This window comes from Egretta garzetta, unplaced genomic scaffold (genome assembly GCF_000687185.1).
Source record: "Egretta garzetta isolate BGI_Z169 unplaced genomic scaffold, ASM68718v1 scaffold255, whole genome shotgun sequence".
NCBI lineage: Eukaryota > Metazoa > Chordata > Aves > Pelecaniformes > Ardeidae > Egretta > Egretta garzetta.
Window position 1 is genome coordinate 326,508 of NW_009259797.1, and position 17,164 is coordinate 343,671.

At 41.5% G+C, this 17,164-nt stretch overlaps 1 protein-coding gene across 3 annotated transcripts in view; it reads right to left on the bottom strand.

The window, feature by feature from the left end:
- FAT3 (FAT atypical cadherin 3) overlaps positions 1–17,164 on the bottom strand; it is a 339,730-nt gene that overhangs the window by 37,513 nt on the left and 285,053 nt on the right. For all 3 annotated transcript variants that reach the window (XM_035895315.1, XM_035895314.1, XM_035895313.1), the window contains 6 exons: positions 11,310–11,699; positions 8,546–8,760; positions 7,803–7,940; positions 4,966–5,109; positions 4,197–4,394; positions 913–1,711 (listed from right to left, as the gene is read on the bottom strand). In XM_035895315.1, coding sequence (XP_035751208.1) covers positions 913–1,711; positions 4,197–4,394; positions 4,966–5,109; positions 7,803–7,940; positions 8,546–8,760; positions 11,310–11,699 — 1,884 coding nt within the window. The remainder of the gene's footprint in view (positions 1–912; positions 1,712–4,196; positions 4,395–4,965; positions 5,110–7,802; positions 7,941–8,545; positions 8,761–11,309; positions 11,700–17,164) is intronic.

Sequence of the window (17,164 nt, forward strand, 5' to 3'; positions counted from 1 at the left end):
TGGTAAGAAATGAAGTCCTGCTGATTGCTGTAGAAACAGAGGTTGGTTACTGAGAGACATGGCTGCTGAATTCTTGTACTGCTCTGTGTGTGTATGTGTGCATATGTGTTTAAGATGAGGGGGACTTAGATGTATTGATTTTACAGCAGCTTTTTTCTCCGCTCTTAAATGAAGTGGAATGAGGAACAAATAGCCTGGCAAACAAAAGAAACAGAACTATTATTATAACTGCCTGAGGTTTTATACTCCAAGTGCAGAATCACCAGGAAGATTGGCTCTTGAGTCTATTTGTCATATATGCCCGTGTGAAATCTCTGCCAAAACGCGGAGCAGCCTGAAACCCAGCCAGAAACCTACCCTGCCACCTACTGCAGCATTAAAGGTCAGGAATAGTGCTTGCTTGCAGTTATTTAATAAAATACTTCATTGGTTTCCACGCCTCTCTGCAAAAATGGGACTGGAAAAGGCCTTTCCACCTGCACTGCTTAGGTCAGGGGTCCTTTTCCTTGGAGAGTGCTGGTGCATCACTGTGGACCAGGCTGTTCTGCTACGGTCACACTCCAGGTTTATTCCAGTGGTGGCACGGACTGGGTGGGAAACCACATCCCTCCCTCTCCTCTCCCTCCCTCTCCCCTGTCCTCCCCTCCCCTGGATGTTGGTTGATGGCTCTGATTATGGAGCCTCCAGGAAAGCCGTCTTTGTCGTAAGAGGCCAAAGTTCATCAACTTCCATTTACATCAGTAAACACGAACAATTCTTCCTGAGCCTGAGAAATCAATTCCCACAATACATCAGCCAGTCGTGCTTTAACGGACTGAATTGAAATGCCCCTTCTAATCTGCATCAGAGGAATAAAACTGATCCTATCGCATAATGTGTAAAGATGGGAGGGGAAGAGGGAACGGTACTCACCATTGCACATGCAGCGCACATTCCTGTAAAAGCGGGGGCACACAAAACTAATTCGTGCTGTGCTATAGGTCATCAGGGAATGTGAATCAATAGATAGACTTTGCTCACAGTGTTGCTCCTGACAATCCAGTCCAGAGCAATTCTTCTCCAAGATAGCAGAAATACGAATCACATTTTCCAAGTGTCTCCTTGCATTGGTAAGCTTCTGAATCAAATAGGCAGGCTTATAGAAACCACCATTGTGCATCTGAACTGCAAACAGCATGTCAAGCTGATTGCTGCCTGCCACTGGCTGAATACTGATGATGTTCAGGCTGTCTTGTTTTTGAGAGAGCACAGCGTTTCGCAAGGTACGCCTGAACCCGTGCATGTGAAGGCCCACAAAGTCTTCCGGAGAAACGTTCTCAAAACGGATGGTGACTGTGTTCTGCAGCATTTCTTGTAGCAATTGCTCAACGTGGACCACAACATCGATGGGTACCTGGAACCGGCCATCGCTGACAGAGACATTCAGGACATACTTGCCATTATCAAGCCCTCCGAGGGCAATGATCTTCCCATCATGGTTGTTGACCTTGAACAAACTTTTCTGCTCTGATTTTAGTGTGTATGTGAGGACATCGTACACATCCTGATCTGTGGCATGAATTTTCCCAATGACTCCCCCAGGAAAATCATCTTCCATGGTGACAATAAAAATCTCCAGTGGAATGGCAGTCGGTTTGTGAATGCTCTCTTCAATAACCCTCACCTGAATGTAGGTGTGGGAAACCTGCTGAGGCTTCCCAGAGTCTTTTGCCTAATGTAATTTAGAAAAAATAAAAAAAATAAAAACAAAAATAAAACACATATATAACACAGCCAGCAACCATAACTTGTTGCTGTATATATATTTTCACAGCATCAGTAATTCTGAAGACCTCTCAAAAGAACTTCCCAAATGCATTTGCAAAATACGTATGTAAAGAAACGTCTCAGCCATTTCTAGCAGTGGAACTTACAAAGTCTTTAGGGAAGCACAGATATCTCATCTAAGTGGATTGCAGAGAGAAATGTGTCAGCAGAACGTCTCATTACTCAAACTGAAATGTTCCCAGGATCCCACAGCTATCACTTGTCCTCTTCACAACAGAGCCATTTGAATGTGGTATATTCTGCACCAAATGGAGTTTGGGCTCACTTCTACCCTGGCAAAGAGACTGAAGCCCGGTGAAATACCAGCATCAGTTTCTGCATTGCTTGGTGTGCTCCAAAGTGCTTCAGATCCTGATAAGTTTGTGTGGATGTGAGGGAGTTTGGAGTTTTTCTATAGCACTCTGTACTATTTTACCTGAAGCAGGTAAGAAACAGGCTTGAAATAAGTAAAATTTATCACCCTCCAAAAATGAAATAGAGTGCTTGTGCTGTTACTAACGATAAGATATGAGAACAGCACTGCACTTGGACAGATGACTGCATGACCCAGGGCACATATGATAGCATCATTTGCACTTTTTATAGAGAGTAAAAGAGCAAGTATGACAAAAAACCCAAGGCCATCTTGTCAGAAAGGTGTGCAAAGTTGAATCAGTGTCTTTTCCTGCACTAAGAAAAATGTTTCATTGAAGTCACTATTAAGATATACTGCTCCACACTTTTATTTGCTCCACAGAACAGAAGACTAAAATACCACTGGGCAGAGATGTAGCACACATTCAGTGGTCTTCGTATTTGGATATGGGGAGGAAAATTTACAAGGTGAAGAAAAAAAAGATAGGATCGCAATAGTAATATGGACATTACTAGGAAAGGATTGGTAGCTAAAACACTCTAAATATTCATTCACCCTCACTCCTAAAAGGGCTGGGTGGAGTATTTAAGAAAAAAAATGATGTATATACACACACACATACATACGTACATGCACAGAGATTACGTCCCTTTCCACTTTCAATTTTAACATTGTTTTTTAATAAACATAACATAGAGAAGGAACATGATGGTGGAAGAAGAAAGCAGCACTCTGGCACGTATGAACGGAAAGAAACATTTTTATGGTTTATACATAACAGGAAACTATAAAATATGTTTTCACTGGAGAAATCCCTAAAGAAAATAATACTCAGAGGAATTAGGCCTCCACAACTGAACAGCATGGTTTTCTGAACAAGATGGTGCATCTCAGACATTGTGGTCTGTCTAATATTTCATTTATATGACATACGTGGACCTATACAGCTAGAGGATGCTGCTTAAATTTAATTCTAATATCCAATTTTGGCTCTACTGGAAGTTTGCCTAGCAAATTGCCGTGAAAACAGAACATTTTAGGACGAAGGCATGGTAAGACTGAAAGGTGAGGGGTTTTTATTTTCCTACAAGGCTCAAAAAATGGGTCACAGCAATATTAAATGGCAAACTCTTAAAACATTGCTTTGATTTGAACTATTAGCATCAGAATTTAGATTTTTTGAATTGCAGACTGAGGATGCTACTGCTACAAACAGCATTAAGTGTGCTTGTGAAGGAGCATACAGGCTGTATTTAGAGAAATCAAGCCCAGTAAAGCAAGTGGAGGAAGGCTGCGTTTCAGACTTAGATTAGAGGACCATGTCCCATTTCAATGAAGAGGTGTAGTTCATTCCCTAGACTTGCATATTTACTGAACCCTACTACATTTTCTCTGGCAGGCCTGAGAACTGTGGAGAAATTACTTTTGGATTTACAGTTTTTTTGCAATCAGAATTGCCCTGGATACAAAGTTCCAAACAATGACTCTAAAGCTAAGTTTGAGCTGGACTTCTATTGCACGCCTTACTTTCACATTCTTTAAAAGCTAAGTTGACCTTGGAAATGTGATTTCATGAATTCTTGGTAGGCTTCCAAAAATTTATGATTAAATTTATGACTTAAAAGCAGAAGTGATTTTCCTTCCTAGAACAATATTTTGCTGTCACTTGTTCTGTGGTGTATTTATATGTACATAATACATTTTTGCTTATTTTCCTCACTTAGCTACAGAAAAAAAAAAGATGAAAATCTTAAATCATAACTGTTGCTGCTCGGAAAATCCATTTCACAGAGAGGAAATTGAAAAGGTGGCTGGCTACCTATTTATATTTATATGAAATTAGGTTTAAGGAAATCAAAGGAAATATACCATACCGTGTGCACTTGTAAACTGGAATGCATGGTATTTAATCATAGAATACAGTCAATTAAAAGCAACCCATACAGGCAATGTACAGATGACCTACCACTATGAGGGTTTTTGTTTCTGTGCAGATGCAAAAATCAAGCCATACCTGCACGCAGAGAACATATTCGGTTGCAACCATGTGCTTGAAGATGACTGCAGACCTCAAGACACCATGAGGGTCCAGCGTAAACTCCTCCTCTTCATTGCCAGTGAGGATGGTGAAGGTAAAAGGGGGGCCATTGTGAAAAGAGTCTTTGTCTGTCACTACCAGCTGCAAAATGCTTGTGCCCACTGGTTTATTTTCCTTTACACATATACACAGCGTATAAAGAAAAGGATTAAAAGGATACATATCACAATCACAAACCACCACATAATGCTATCTAGAATATTCAGCTGAATGCTCTTTGCCCAGGACAGCATTTCACGAGCTGCATTAATTTGGTGCCGCTTACACCTCATGGACCAGTAGCAGAGATGGAAGCACCCACCACATCCCCAGGGACCGATGAGCTCTGCCTGATGTTGGGTCTGACCAGGACTGACTAACCACTAAGACTCACATCCTCAGCAAGGTGCAAAGGAGTGTGAACTCAGCAAGGTGTGAAGAAGTGCGAACTCATCCCAGCTCAGACTTTTTGAGGCCAGAATTCAACTTCTGGTGCAACAGGGATGACCGGTAAAATGTGTGACAGATGCTGAGGTTAAAGAGCCTCACCAAACACAAACTTAGCAAAAGGTTAAGATGTGTTTATACTTTCCTTTAAGTAAGATCACTGGACATACATCTTTGGCATCAAAAGCTACTTAGCTGAAACCAAATGCTTTTGTATTTTAAAAGTCAGAGAAGTTTTGGATGTGCAGGATAAACTTACTTGAATCACAGCTGTATAGTTAGCTGGAGTAAATACAGGGCTATTATCATTCACATCTGAAATGTCCACGTTGACCGTCACAGATGAAGACAAAGGCGGGGTGCCGCTGTCTCTTGCCTGGATAACTAATGAATAACCAGATATCTGCAAAAAGGTGAAAACATTAAATCATCGTGAAAGCGGTCCTAAATTTTAAGTCATGTTCTTTACACCCAGTGCACCACCTACCATATTCTAAGGAAAGCAGTTTGGCCTCATTACCTTCCCTGCCCTTAGCATAACATTATCCTGTTTATTGCCACACTGTGTCCCAACTTTTATTTTATCAGGCTATCAATAAATGTAACAGTTTCACTGTATTAAAATAACTGTATCAGATAATGCATTCCTGAAAGAAAGAGGCAGACAAAAAATAAACCATGGATAATATCCAAAATCAGCCATTTCTACTGTAATTAACATTTTCATCTCTCCTAGGTGCCAGCTGGGATATGTGACCTGATTTTATTTATCTTATGGTCGGTTTCCAGGATATTATATAAATTTTCCAGGATATTATATAAATTACTTATTAAAGCCAACCTCAGTTTGACACACAGTGTTTCTAACATGGTGATGGAAAACCAAGAAAAAGTTCACAGACAGTTGGCTTAAATACACCGGAAAACATTTGGGACTACTAGGGACAACACAGCCTCTGTAGCAACATGACTATTATCCACCATTCAGTAGAAGATACAGGTTTTTTACGCATACTTGTTTGCAACAGCGACAAACTACTCAGCAGGGTGTGGGCAGCTCAGTGCATCACCCGTGGGCCCTCTACGCTCCTATGTGCCCATGCATGAGGTGTGAGTGTGTGACAATTTGCAAAAGCTCTGTCTGCGCAAAGCTCATGGATGGCAGTTCGGTTTTATGAATGGCATCCTTAAGTCAGCCTCCTTACATCTTATGACTGCTTTTCACTGTATATCCTTCCACGCTCCCCAGGGAGAGCTGCTGACACGCCTGCCCGTGGATCCTGCTATGGGGAAGCAAAGGGCAAAATGCGTGCTAGATAAAACACCCCGCTCCAGCCTCCCAGTGCGGGGCTGGAAAGGGGAAAAATACACGCCTACAGAAGGGAACGATGTAATGTTAAAGGGGCTTTTCTGGGGTGAGAGGAAATCCAACGCCATCTGAAAAATAAAAGGCATTTGGGCAGGAGGGAATAGTACACACTAAGTGTATGAAACAAGGGGGCTCTTCTAGGATGCGGGACCAAGCTAAAGAAAAAGGTAACAGTTTTTTGGAGGGGCTATATGGAGGAGAAAGACTGCGATTTGGTGGGGGGGTAGTGGCAGAGGAGGGAGGAAGAATCCTGAACTATGGAAAGTCAAGAAACTGAGGCAGAGAATGAATCTCTTTTCTTTCCCTTTTGAGCTGTAATTTCTACTGCTAGCTGAAGTCAAGATTGACAGTTTTGTGGGGTCTTTCACAAATTTGGGGCAGGTTTGCTTTCATTTCCATGCATCCCAGAATGGTAGGTGGCAAAAGTCATGGTTTCTATGTGATTACAGCTCTGGAAATGAGTTTTCCTAAACCACTGAAACCTGGGAGTCAGCACTGCCTTTGGGGATCTACAGCAGATGGGGCATCATGTATCATTTTCCCTGAAGGGGTCAGAAACACCTGTGTCTAGGAAATGTGCCAAGGAAGCAAAGAAAAAGACAGTATCACAGCTTATTTTAACTGAGGGAAACTTTGGAAAATGCAGATCTAACAGGGCTGGCATTAAAAATGCACATGCTGGTGAGGGTGAATGTGTGCATCTGAATGCAGATGTACATGAGCACACTTCAGAAAATAAATAAAATCATATTAAGGAATTAAGCCTGTGCCATTTAAGAGAAATTACAGCAAATTTGTAACATGCACAGCCATTGTTACTTCCCTGTCCTCGACAGTCTGTGGTAAAGTCATTCTGCCGCCAAACACTGACAATTTAATCCTGCCTTTGTGATAATACAGAAAGGGTATTTGCCACTGTTTTAAGCAGTAGTCCTGCTTCCAGTAGAGAGCTTTTCCAGCTGAGCCTATATCCTGAGGATAGCAATCAGCTTCCCCAGTTTTGTGGATGCATTGCTCAGAGGCAGAAGGCATGGATTTCTTGCAAGACTTCCGAAGCCATGCAGCATTCTCCTGCCCTGCTAGCAGCAGAGGCAACTGTATTTGTTTGTTGTTTTTTTTTTTTCTTTTTTCCAAAAGCTGCTAATTGCTAGCTATAGCAAAACGGTGATGAATCACCCTGAATGAATAATCTAGTGGGCAAACAAAGCAGCAGAATCTGTTTAATGAAGTACCCTCTCACTTTTGGTACAGCCTGGCCACTTCATAACATCACCTCCCCAGTGACGCTGTGCAGAGTGCTAATTAATGGCTGAGGCCTCAGCTTGGTGCTCAGTGCCACAACCTGGAGTATGTTGTAATCACTGCGTTGCACACACCGCTGCACGTGTGTGCTTGCACGCTCAGGAGGGAGGAGGCAGCTCATTAACACAGCAACAGCTGCTGGTGGCACCACAGGAGAGATCCAGGGTTGCTTTTTTCCCAGATCTGGCCTCAGCTGCTGTGTTGGTGCAGGATGGGAATGCTAGCAGAGCAGTTGGCTTCTAGATAGGACTGGGAGTAGTGTTGGGGTGGGAAGAAGTGGAACAACATTAGAAAGACCTGTTGGAGCATCTTAGGCTGATGGTTGCAGAGTATAAACGAAGATTCTTCAAAACAAGCTAGCAGCAGAGTTGACATGAATACAGATCTGTAAGTCATTGTAAGTTAAGAAGTCCCACATGTCTTACCCTTTCTCTATCCAATTTCTTTTTAACCTTCACGAGTCCCAAAACAGGATCAACCGAAAATTCGTTGTCTCGATCCCCATTCACTATGGAAAAATGAATCTGGCCATTGGAAGGACTGTCCAGATCTTCTGCTATCAACTTTTTTGAGAGAAGAGTGAAAATTAGCAAATAGTAAGACATCTGTATGATACATTAATTGCTCAACACCCCAAAAAGTAAAACTTCATATTCCATCAGACTAGTTACACCTGACCCGTACACCTCTACAGCATCAAGCCAAGCATCAAGCCAATCAGGTTTTGATAAGCAGCTTCCTTTGGACCGTTTCAAAATTCTAGCCTTAAAACATACACAGTATTTTAATCTCGATGTTCCATACAACACTTTCTTTCTGGATCCACAAGTTCCAAGATGACAGTATTGTGATGTCTGGGTATGGCACACTGCATGCCAGACTACACAAACACGACGTATGTCACCAGTAAAACCCACCTGGTTTTAGCTGACTCATGAAATGCAATGCCTTAAACATGCCATTGCTCTGTGACAGCATATTGGGGTTAAAAAGAAACAGTCGGTACTACTACTGCTTTCTTTTGGGGGGAAATTGGCAGCAGCCTGGAAAGCAGTAGGTGATTCAAGACACAGTAGTTATCATTATCAACCAGTGCAGCAGTATTTTATTAAAGGTCATGTGGTAGAGGGCTTCATCCTGCCTAAATGCCACCCACGGCCTCACTCACCATTATAACCGAATTGCCGATGGCAGCATCCTCACTGATGACTGCGCTGTAGACCATCTGGCTGAATTTTGGTGCGTTGTCATTAACATCTGTCACGTTTACGTTCACAGTGGTAACAGCGCTCAGGGCTGGAGTACCTCCATCTTTTGCTTCCACTACTAAGTAGAAATCCTTACACGATTCATAATCCAAAGCTTCAAAAATGGAAATCGCTCCTTTGAAGCAAGGGAGGGAATGTCAACAGCCATCGAAAAACAAATAACGCTACGGACTAAGGGATTTGACTGTAGTAAACAGTACAGCATGCTATTTATCACCATGGCACACATACAAAATATGTTGTTCTAACTGTAACACTGCCCAATCCAATAAAAATATTTGGTCAGGTTTCTACTGCCGTCGTTTGATTAAAGAATGATGCCATTTGCACTTAGGTTGCCTCTGCAGAAAGGACCTTCACAAGGCATGAAGCATTGAATGGTTTCTCATGAAAATAGCTTTTATTATATGAGTATTGTAGACGGAGAAGTGGGGGCCATATCCACCCATTTGCCTGGGCTCATGCACAGAGCCTGTGGGAGAACTGGATGCCGGCTCTGGAAATCAGCCCTGACAAGTCAACAGAAATTCACTCCCACGTAATTAACTTCTCATGAATTAAATACAAATGAATGGGGTATGAATACCTTTGAGAAATCAGTTGTCTAACATTTATGTGATTAAACAGGGACTTCCCCACTAAACTAGGTTTATAAATTTTGGGTTCCCTCACCACACAATCAAAACTAAGATTCTCTGTAACTTGACTCACTCCATGCACTCATCCCCCCTCTAGGATAGAAATTATTTTTATGCAAGCCCTCCACTTCTTTCCCACATACCCATAACCCTAACAAGAAGCGGGGAGTGGGTTGTGCACGGATTACTGGTGATGCCTTGAAGGAGGTAATACTGGGCATGGCAGGAAATACTTAAAAGCAAATACTTAACCATGGCAAGCCAAATTCTTTTCAATATAGACTCATCAGGAGCAGGGATGTATGGGGCTTAAAGGTCATTTAGTCCAACTGCTGCCCAACACAAGTCAGCTAAACCTAATCATTCTTGACGGTACTCGTCTCTAATGTTCTTATAAACCTCCAACAGCATCAATTTCCTAACCTTCTTAGGAAATGTATTTCAGTACTTAATAATCATTACAGTTAGGAATTTCTTCCTATCCTTTAACTGAAATAATCCAAATGCAATTTAAGCCCATTCACAACTTCTTTTCTCATGAGCGGGCATGGAGAAGAAAATTTATTCCCCTCCTCTTCAAAGGTACTTTTTATAGGCTTGAATACTAGCAGCGTGTCTTCTCTTTTCTAGTTTAAATAGCCTCAATTCCTTCAGTCTTTCCTGGTAAGCCACATTTTACAGACCTTGGATCATTCTTCTTAATCTCTTCTGGGCTCTTTCCAAATGAATCCTACCTTTCAGCATGACTTGCTAGAAGCAGGAGCCCTGAAGAGAAGCTTACAAGTGGCTAGCAGAGAGTTCCCACTGATAAATGGCGTGAAGGGCATTATTTTTCAAGCCCTGATCAGGCATGCTACATCAGCACCCGGCTGTCTGGAAACTGAGCTCCTGCCTCTAAACCGATAATAATGGAGCTGTCACACATTAATGAATAATAAATAGTAGGGTTTTTTTCCCTGTGTGATTAAGCTTCATTATGGGTTTTTATTGATTTATCTCCTTGGCTTCATTGTCAAATGTGAAGTTAAGTATCTCTGTCTAGGCGTATTTATGTTTAAATTTTGTTAGCACTAATCAACATTATGAAGATAACAGACAACACACAATTATGCTAAGTCCCTTACATGTAAGGCAGTGGCCTCCACAGAGTCGAGAGAGATTTTTGCGCACAGTAATATAAATGACACAATGAATCATTTTGAGATTTTCCAGATTACTGGTTATTACAGCTGCACTCAAACAAGTGTTACCTTCAGCTTTCAAAATCAAGAATGTTTTGCTCTGAAGCTCGGGTGGCAGATTTGTACTGGTCATCCTGAATGTTATGAGAGCAAGGGGATCCACTACAGGAGGCAGAGAAGACTCATAGCTTACTGTTGACGGATTAAAACCTCAGGATGGAAAAAGAATATATCCCACTGAGGAAATTCAAAGAAAATGAGCCATTTGAACCAAGTAAGGTAGCTTTTCTTAGTATTTCTTCAAGAGAAGCAGCAGTATGTTTTAAAAATTTGTAATGTACAACCAAAAAACCACCAAACCCAAACTATGGCTGAAGTCAACTGTCAGACAACACAAATCAACCTAAGTCAGTGAAGTTGCATACAGTTGTATAAACAGCAATCATAGTCCTACTGCCAGCTATTTGGTCCTGATAGCACTGTCTGATTCTTGCTAATGTCCAGACAGTTGAGGCCATGCTTAGCTGGTAAGGAGGTAAACATTGCAAGTATTCATAACTGTAAGGGTTGCACAGTTTGGCTAATGGGTTGTCACATCTATATTGACTCCAACAGACATACTAATGGAGAAAAGTATTCTCCACTCGAGCTGGGGCAGCTGAGTGTGACTGTAATTTACATCACTCTCCAACCTAAAATTGATTTTTAACTGTGCAACTAATTCCACACTGACAAGCTCTGAGTCTCTGTTCTTGGAAATGTTTTGGTCCAAGAGCCTTCCCCAAAGCATTTGTATTTTTCTGATGCTTTCACTTTGAATTACAAGCAAGAACCACTTTACAAACCTGTTTTTGAGTTTATCCTGAACTTCCCTTTCTCGTTCCCCGACCTGATGAGATAGGCAATCTCAGCATTAGTACCAATGTCTTGGCTTGTAGCAAAAACAGAAAGCACCTCAGTGCCAGGTGAGGTGTCTTCAGGTACTGTAACAAGATAATCTCTTCTTTCAAACACAGGGGGGTTGTCATTGATGTCTAGCACTGTAATAGTAATGGTGGCAAACGAGGACAATGTCAGCACAATGCTCTGATCTGAGGCCTTTACAGTGATGTTATAGGAAGACTGAAGCTCTCTATCAAGTGGATGCTCCAAAATAATGATTCCTGATGACCGGTCAACTGAGAAGTAACCATCTGCAGAGTCTGCCAGGGAATAGGTAACTTTTCTGTTCACACCTGAAAGGGAAACAAATGTGAAAATGATAAAGTGAAATAAAGAAAACAACGACCTCTTCCCATCTAATGGAAACCCTAAGAAAAGTCTGCTATCACACTGGTCATTTCCAATGGAGGTAGGAGTGTCTGTGTATTGCTGAAAGTTTGGGAGATCTCACATGTCAAATCCCTGTGGATAAGTTAAGTTCCTTCCCTCACCATGATACTTTTTTAAAAGATCACTTTGCAGAGCTGCTGTATAATGGAACTTGAAAGCAGAATCCAGATATGGTCCTTGCACAGAAAAGCTTACAATTGAATTAGATGAAACAGGCAGAATGCTGAAATTGGAAAAGTCTCAGAGCACATCTTGAAGGAATAGAAATGTACATAAGGGAAAAATAAACCCATAAAAATACATCAGGTGGCACAGAATGTACTTGCTACCACTGCTGCCTTGATTCCACTGTTGAGCAGAAAAATATTATCATAAGACAATACCTGTAAGACAAAAGCTGCATAAAAGAACTCCTGCCAGAATATGGAAATTTTAGAAAGTCCCCCACTCCCTCAATTTGAGAGCAAAAATGGAATTGTATACCCTGTGTTTTTCAAATCCTGCCTGTATTTCCCAATACGTAACACCTACCCACCTGGCTGCTGAATATGCAGATCTATGCTAAGGCTGTTGTCAGTAATAAGGCCTGAGGGGAAGGTACTGACTTGGCTGCTTGCTGCACTACAGTGGGTTAGCCATTTCAAATCTAATTAAAAGTGAACACAGATACAACCTAATTCAACTCCCCTGATGGGGTTGATTTTGTGATTTGGTCCTGGGTGCTTCACCAGGAGATTATAACTAAAGCAGAAAGAAGATCCACTAAAATTGAGAGTCTCTGTTTCTAACATCTCTCACTTGAGCATTTGCTGCCCTTTTTGTTGGAGAACAGACTTTACAAGCCTGACATTAATCAGATGAACAAGAGCCACCGATCCCTTCTAGGCATATTTTGTTAATTTAAAATTTGTGACAGTATTATTCTGCTTTCCAGCAGCAAAGCATTGTAGAAGTGTCTGATCAAAAGCAGCACAAATCACAGTTGTTTTCTGCTTGATGTAGCAGGAGTAGAGCATCCACACAAGGGGGAGCTGGGAGACTCTTTCTTCAATCACATGCACATAAAAGCTGGAGCTATTACAAAGTCCCAGACCCTACTTGGAGAGCGTTAGGAATTACTATTTGGCATTTTCAGGGAATAAAGTTTTTATGCAGTGCTTGAGACACCAGAGTGTATTTCAAATATTCAAATGTCTCTAAAATAAGGAAAATTTTAAATAGCAATATTGCAATGAACCAGTTTGGTTTTTTTTTTTTTTATCACAGAAGAACCTCATTATTCACTCCTCAAATATGAAAAATACAGAGCCCCTCCTTCAGCAAAACAGGCAAGGGGCCCGGGGAGGTGACTTCTGTCCTACAGAAGACGAAACAAGCTCAGCCCATGAACTAGTTGGAGACTTTTTCATGTGTTGAAACACCTAGACTCTAAATACCCTACAGCCTGCTGGACATCACACCTACCTCTTCACTTAGCCTCTACATATGCATCCATATGCTCTGTCAGCTGACAATCAACCAAACTTATGAAAGTGAAAAAGGAGTAAAACCTTCTGGGAAGTGGAAGGTTTTGAGGGTCTGAATGGCTGGAGGTGTGCCTACATTTCCAGCCAGGGAGGATCTCCTTCTGCTAGAAATCCTCCCTGAACTTCCACTTACAAAAAGGGACAGACCTGACCAGAACAATTAATGAGCTAGTAATTACAGCTGATCCCTGGGGATGCTGGGAAAAGGGGATTTTGCCTGATTCAGGGCATGCAGTTGAACACCCAACCTATACATGAGTTTTAACTGTAAAGATATTTAGTGTTCTGTACTGGACTCTCTGGATGTCTGCTTATTTCTACATAGAATTAAATACTTCTCTGAAGCAGGGCCCTTACCACACACCTTCCATGCATGTATGCCTGTGACTGCTGGAGAGCCTTAGCCTGGTTTGGGTTTTTCTCTGGCACAAACCTCCTATTTGATACTCACTACAGCATACCTAGGCACAAGACAGAAGATTCAGATACTATCGTCTTTAAAGGAATAAATATCTAGAAAGGAGATGGCCTACCCATGACTTGCGTCTTGAAACACCCCCAAACTTCAGCCAGAATATCATGCAAGGGGGAGTGGGGAGGGACAGAATTTGGTGCATGTGACACCACATAGGGCAAGTTTACATTCAGGAAGTGGTAACCCCGATGACTGCAATCTGACTGATACACAGCCAGACCATTCTCCTTGTATTATACTTCCTAAAAGTGATGTCCATTAATTAGCAAAATATGAATAATGTTTTCTAATAATTGATTGCTAGTCATCCTACAATGGAGACAGTTCAGATACAGATGATGGTATTCTGGTTGCTAATTCTAGTATAAGGGATTTTTAGGCAGAAATGGAGAGTTATTTTTTGAAGGCAAGTGCTTTTGTTGTTCCTTCCTGGAAAACGAGAGAGGAATACAGAAGTTCCAGGGATGTGTGTTATCTTGCACCAACCTGGTTTGTTGATGAAAACAGTCTTTTTTTTCCCATGGGAGCTGGGAAAATGCTCTTACAGGTGAAAAATGCCATTTTATGCAAGGTGAGATTGAAGATCAGGGCAGAGGACCTGAGCTGGGGCACTCACAGATACCAACCTGTGGTGGCTTTCAGCCTGAATGCAGAAGCAGAATAGAAGGAGAAATACAGAGGCAGATCTCAGCTGCCTGCTGACCTTCTCCCACAGTGTTTTGTGGGGCTTAATGCTTGCTTCTTGTGAGGAAAATGGATTCAATGAAAAGCTGTGGCAGAAACAGCACTTTGAAGAAAGTGTTGTGTTATATCAATAGCTGTTTCCATTCAGCTTCCTGACCCGAGCCCGGAAACAAAATGGGCATGAGGCAAAGGTGAAGCAGGAAGTGATTTCTACTGATAGCCAAAATGCTTTAGTCCAGGGGCTACCAACTCCTGAGAGAGAAGCGTCCACCAGTGTGTGTCAATGGCAGCCCTTCTGTGGAGGCAATGGTAGATTCTGCTGTGACTACAAAGGAGACGTTTTCTGTGGAAAGGAAACAACTGCTCCCACACCACGGTTCCTGCACTGGTAAAGAGCAATCCTCCCACACTGCTTGCCCACAGCTGTTGGGGGTTTAATGTTTGCAAACTGACTTGTGTCTATTCACTTACTCACTTAAACTTCTCAGATTTCTAAAGTGCCAATCATGAACATAAGCTATCTGAACATGAAAAGCTTTGCAGGAATTACTAGTACTATAAGAGGATTGCAGCACTTTTTTTAAATAAAGGAATAAGCAAGCACATTTTCTATTTAGACTTGTATTAGCAAATGATAGAATATTGCCCTTTGCCAAATCTCTGGTGTGAAGAGCTTGTACAACATACAGCCATCAAGCACCTCAAATGCCATCCTTCAAACAGGTTTTTTTCCCTGTTTTCTTCTGTACTAAACCAAAGGTGCATGCACTGAATGCCACATAATGACATCTTCTATGTCATTACTACCTTAAATCACACCAGGGAAATAAAACAACTTCTCTTTATAATTCAGGAGTATCAGATTCCATCTTGTCTAACTCATAGAATCACAGAATCGTTTAGGTTGGAAAGGACCTTTAAAATCATCAAGTCCAACCGTTAACCTAACACTGCCAAGTCCACCTCTAAACCCTGTCCCTAAGCGCCACATCTACCCATCTTTTAAATACCTCCAGGGATGGGGACTCAACCACTTCCCTGGGTAACCCATTCCAATGCTTGACAACCCTCTCCATGAAGAAATGTTTCCCAATATCTAATCTCAATCTCCCGTGGCGCAACTTGAGGCCATTTCCTCTTGTGCTATCACAATGGTGGAGTCACAACATGTTTTGATCCAGACTGACACCAATTAAAAGGCCGAGCATTAACACAACAGGCGCAATCCCCACATGACAGTGAGGTTCTGCAGTGGGTATTACCTGCTGACTGCATCACACACAAAGTAAAATTTGCTTGTGTTAAAGACCATAGACAGTGTGTTTCTCCTTTCTGTTTTCATCTGTCACCCTGAACTCACTATTTAATGTGTTTCCCCAAGTATAGCTAGCCCACTTGTTCTTGTTTATCTCTGGAAAATGATGCTTAACTTTGTCATCTGCTCATTTTCATTTTGAATACCTACAGAAAAAAAAATAATGGCAAGCATTAAAAATAAACAAACAAGAAGTAAAACAGAAAGCTGTCCAGAAAGAGATCTGTAAAAAAGGTTATTTATCAATTTAGCAGTGATTTGCAAGCATGGTATCTGATTATTGTGCTTCCTCATGCCTCTGCCTTTCACCGTGTGACTATTAACACTGGCGTGTACCTATGGCCTTTCCTGATTACACAAACATTAACCACAACACCAATTACTGGAAGTTAAAAGTCCACAACTTCATTAACAACAAACAAGACAAAAGATGAATACTAAACCAGATTTTATAATACTTCACTCCATCATTTTGGGATGAAAGAGAAAAATTTTGCCAGAAGTACCTTGCTGAACTGTAGAAGAATATATAGCCCCATAGGGAACGATATTTCAAGTGATTTTTACAACTTAAGCAGAATAGCTGGCCAAGTTCAATCCATAACACCGCTACTGAGACAGGCTTTCACTGCTTTGTCCCTTTTCTGTGGGGAAACGATAGCCTTAACCCCAAAGGCCTTTACTCACACTAGTGCTCCAGCGGAGTCATGGCACCATGGATGAAAGCAGGGCCACAGAGGACAGAGGTGAAGATAACCAACACCTTACCAAAGGGACATATTGGACAGAAATTACAGGCATAAGCATTTAGTGGTACGATACCTTCCATGGGTGTCTAAAACCCTGCTTTCTGTTTCAGCTGGGATGGGTATTGTCTTTTTTGGTGGGAAGATGAGATCTGGATGGTTGGCTCACCTTCCCTCTCTTTTCTAGCAGAGATTTACATGGCTTACATGACTTGACATGAACACTTGTTTCCATCAGTGCTCCTGAGGGATTCACTTCCTTGTGCTGATCAGGCATAAGCTTGATTATTTTTCTGAAGTGGGGGAGGCCATTTTGGATACAACCGATTTAGGGTTACACATTGCAACTGACAACATTGGGCAATGTAGCCTGAAGCAATGGAATGCACATGTAGAGATATATATGTATATAAAAATATATGCATGTATGTATGCATATGTATATGTACACACACCGACACACACACAAATACATATATATGTTTCAGTGATTCGGTTTAAATATGGAGTTTATTCAGTCAGCATAATCCAAGGGGTACAATTCTCCTTGTCTAGTCCTTTGCCTCCATGTTGTTAATAATGTCTTGGAAATCTCAAAAATTAAAGAAATTAATAGAAACGA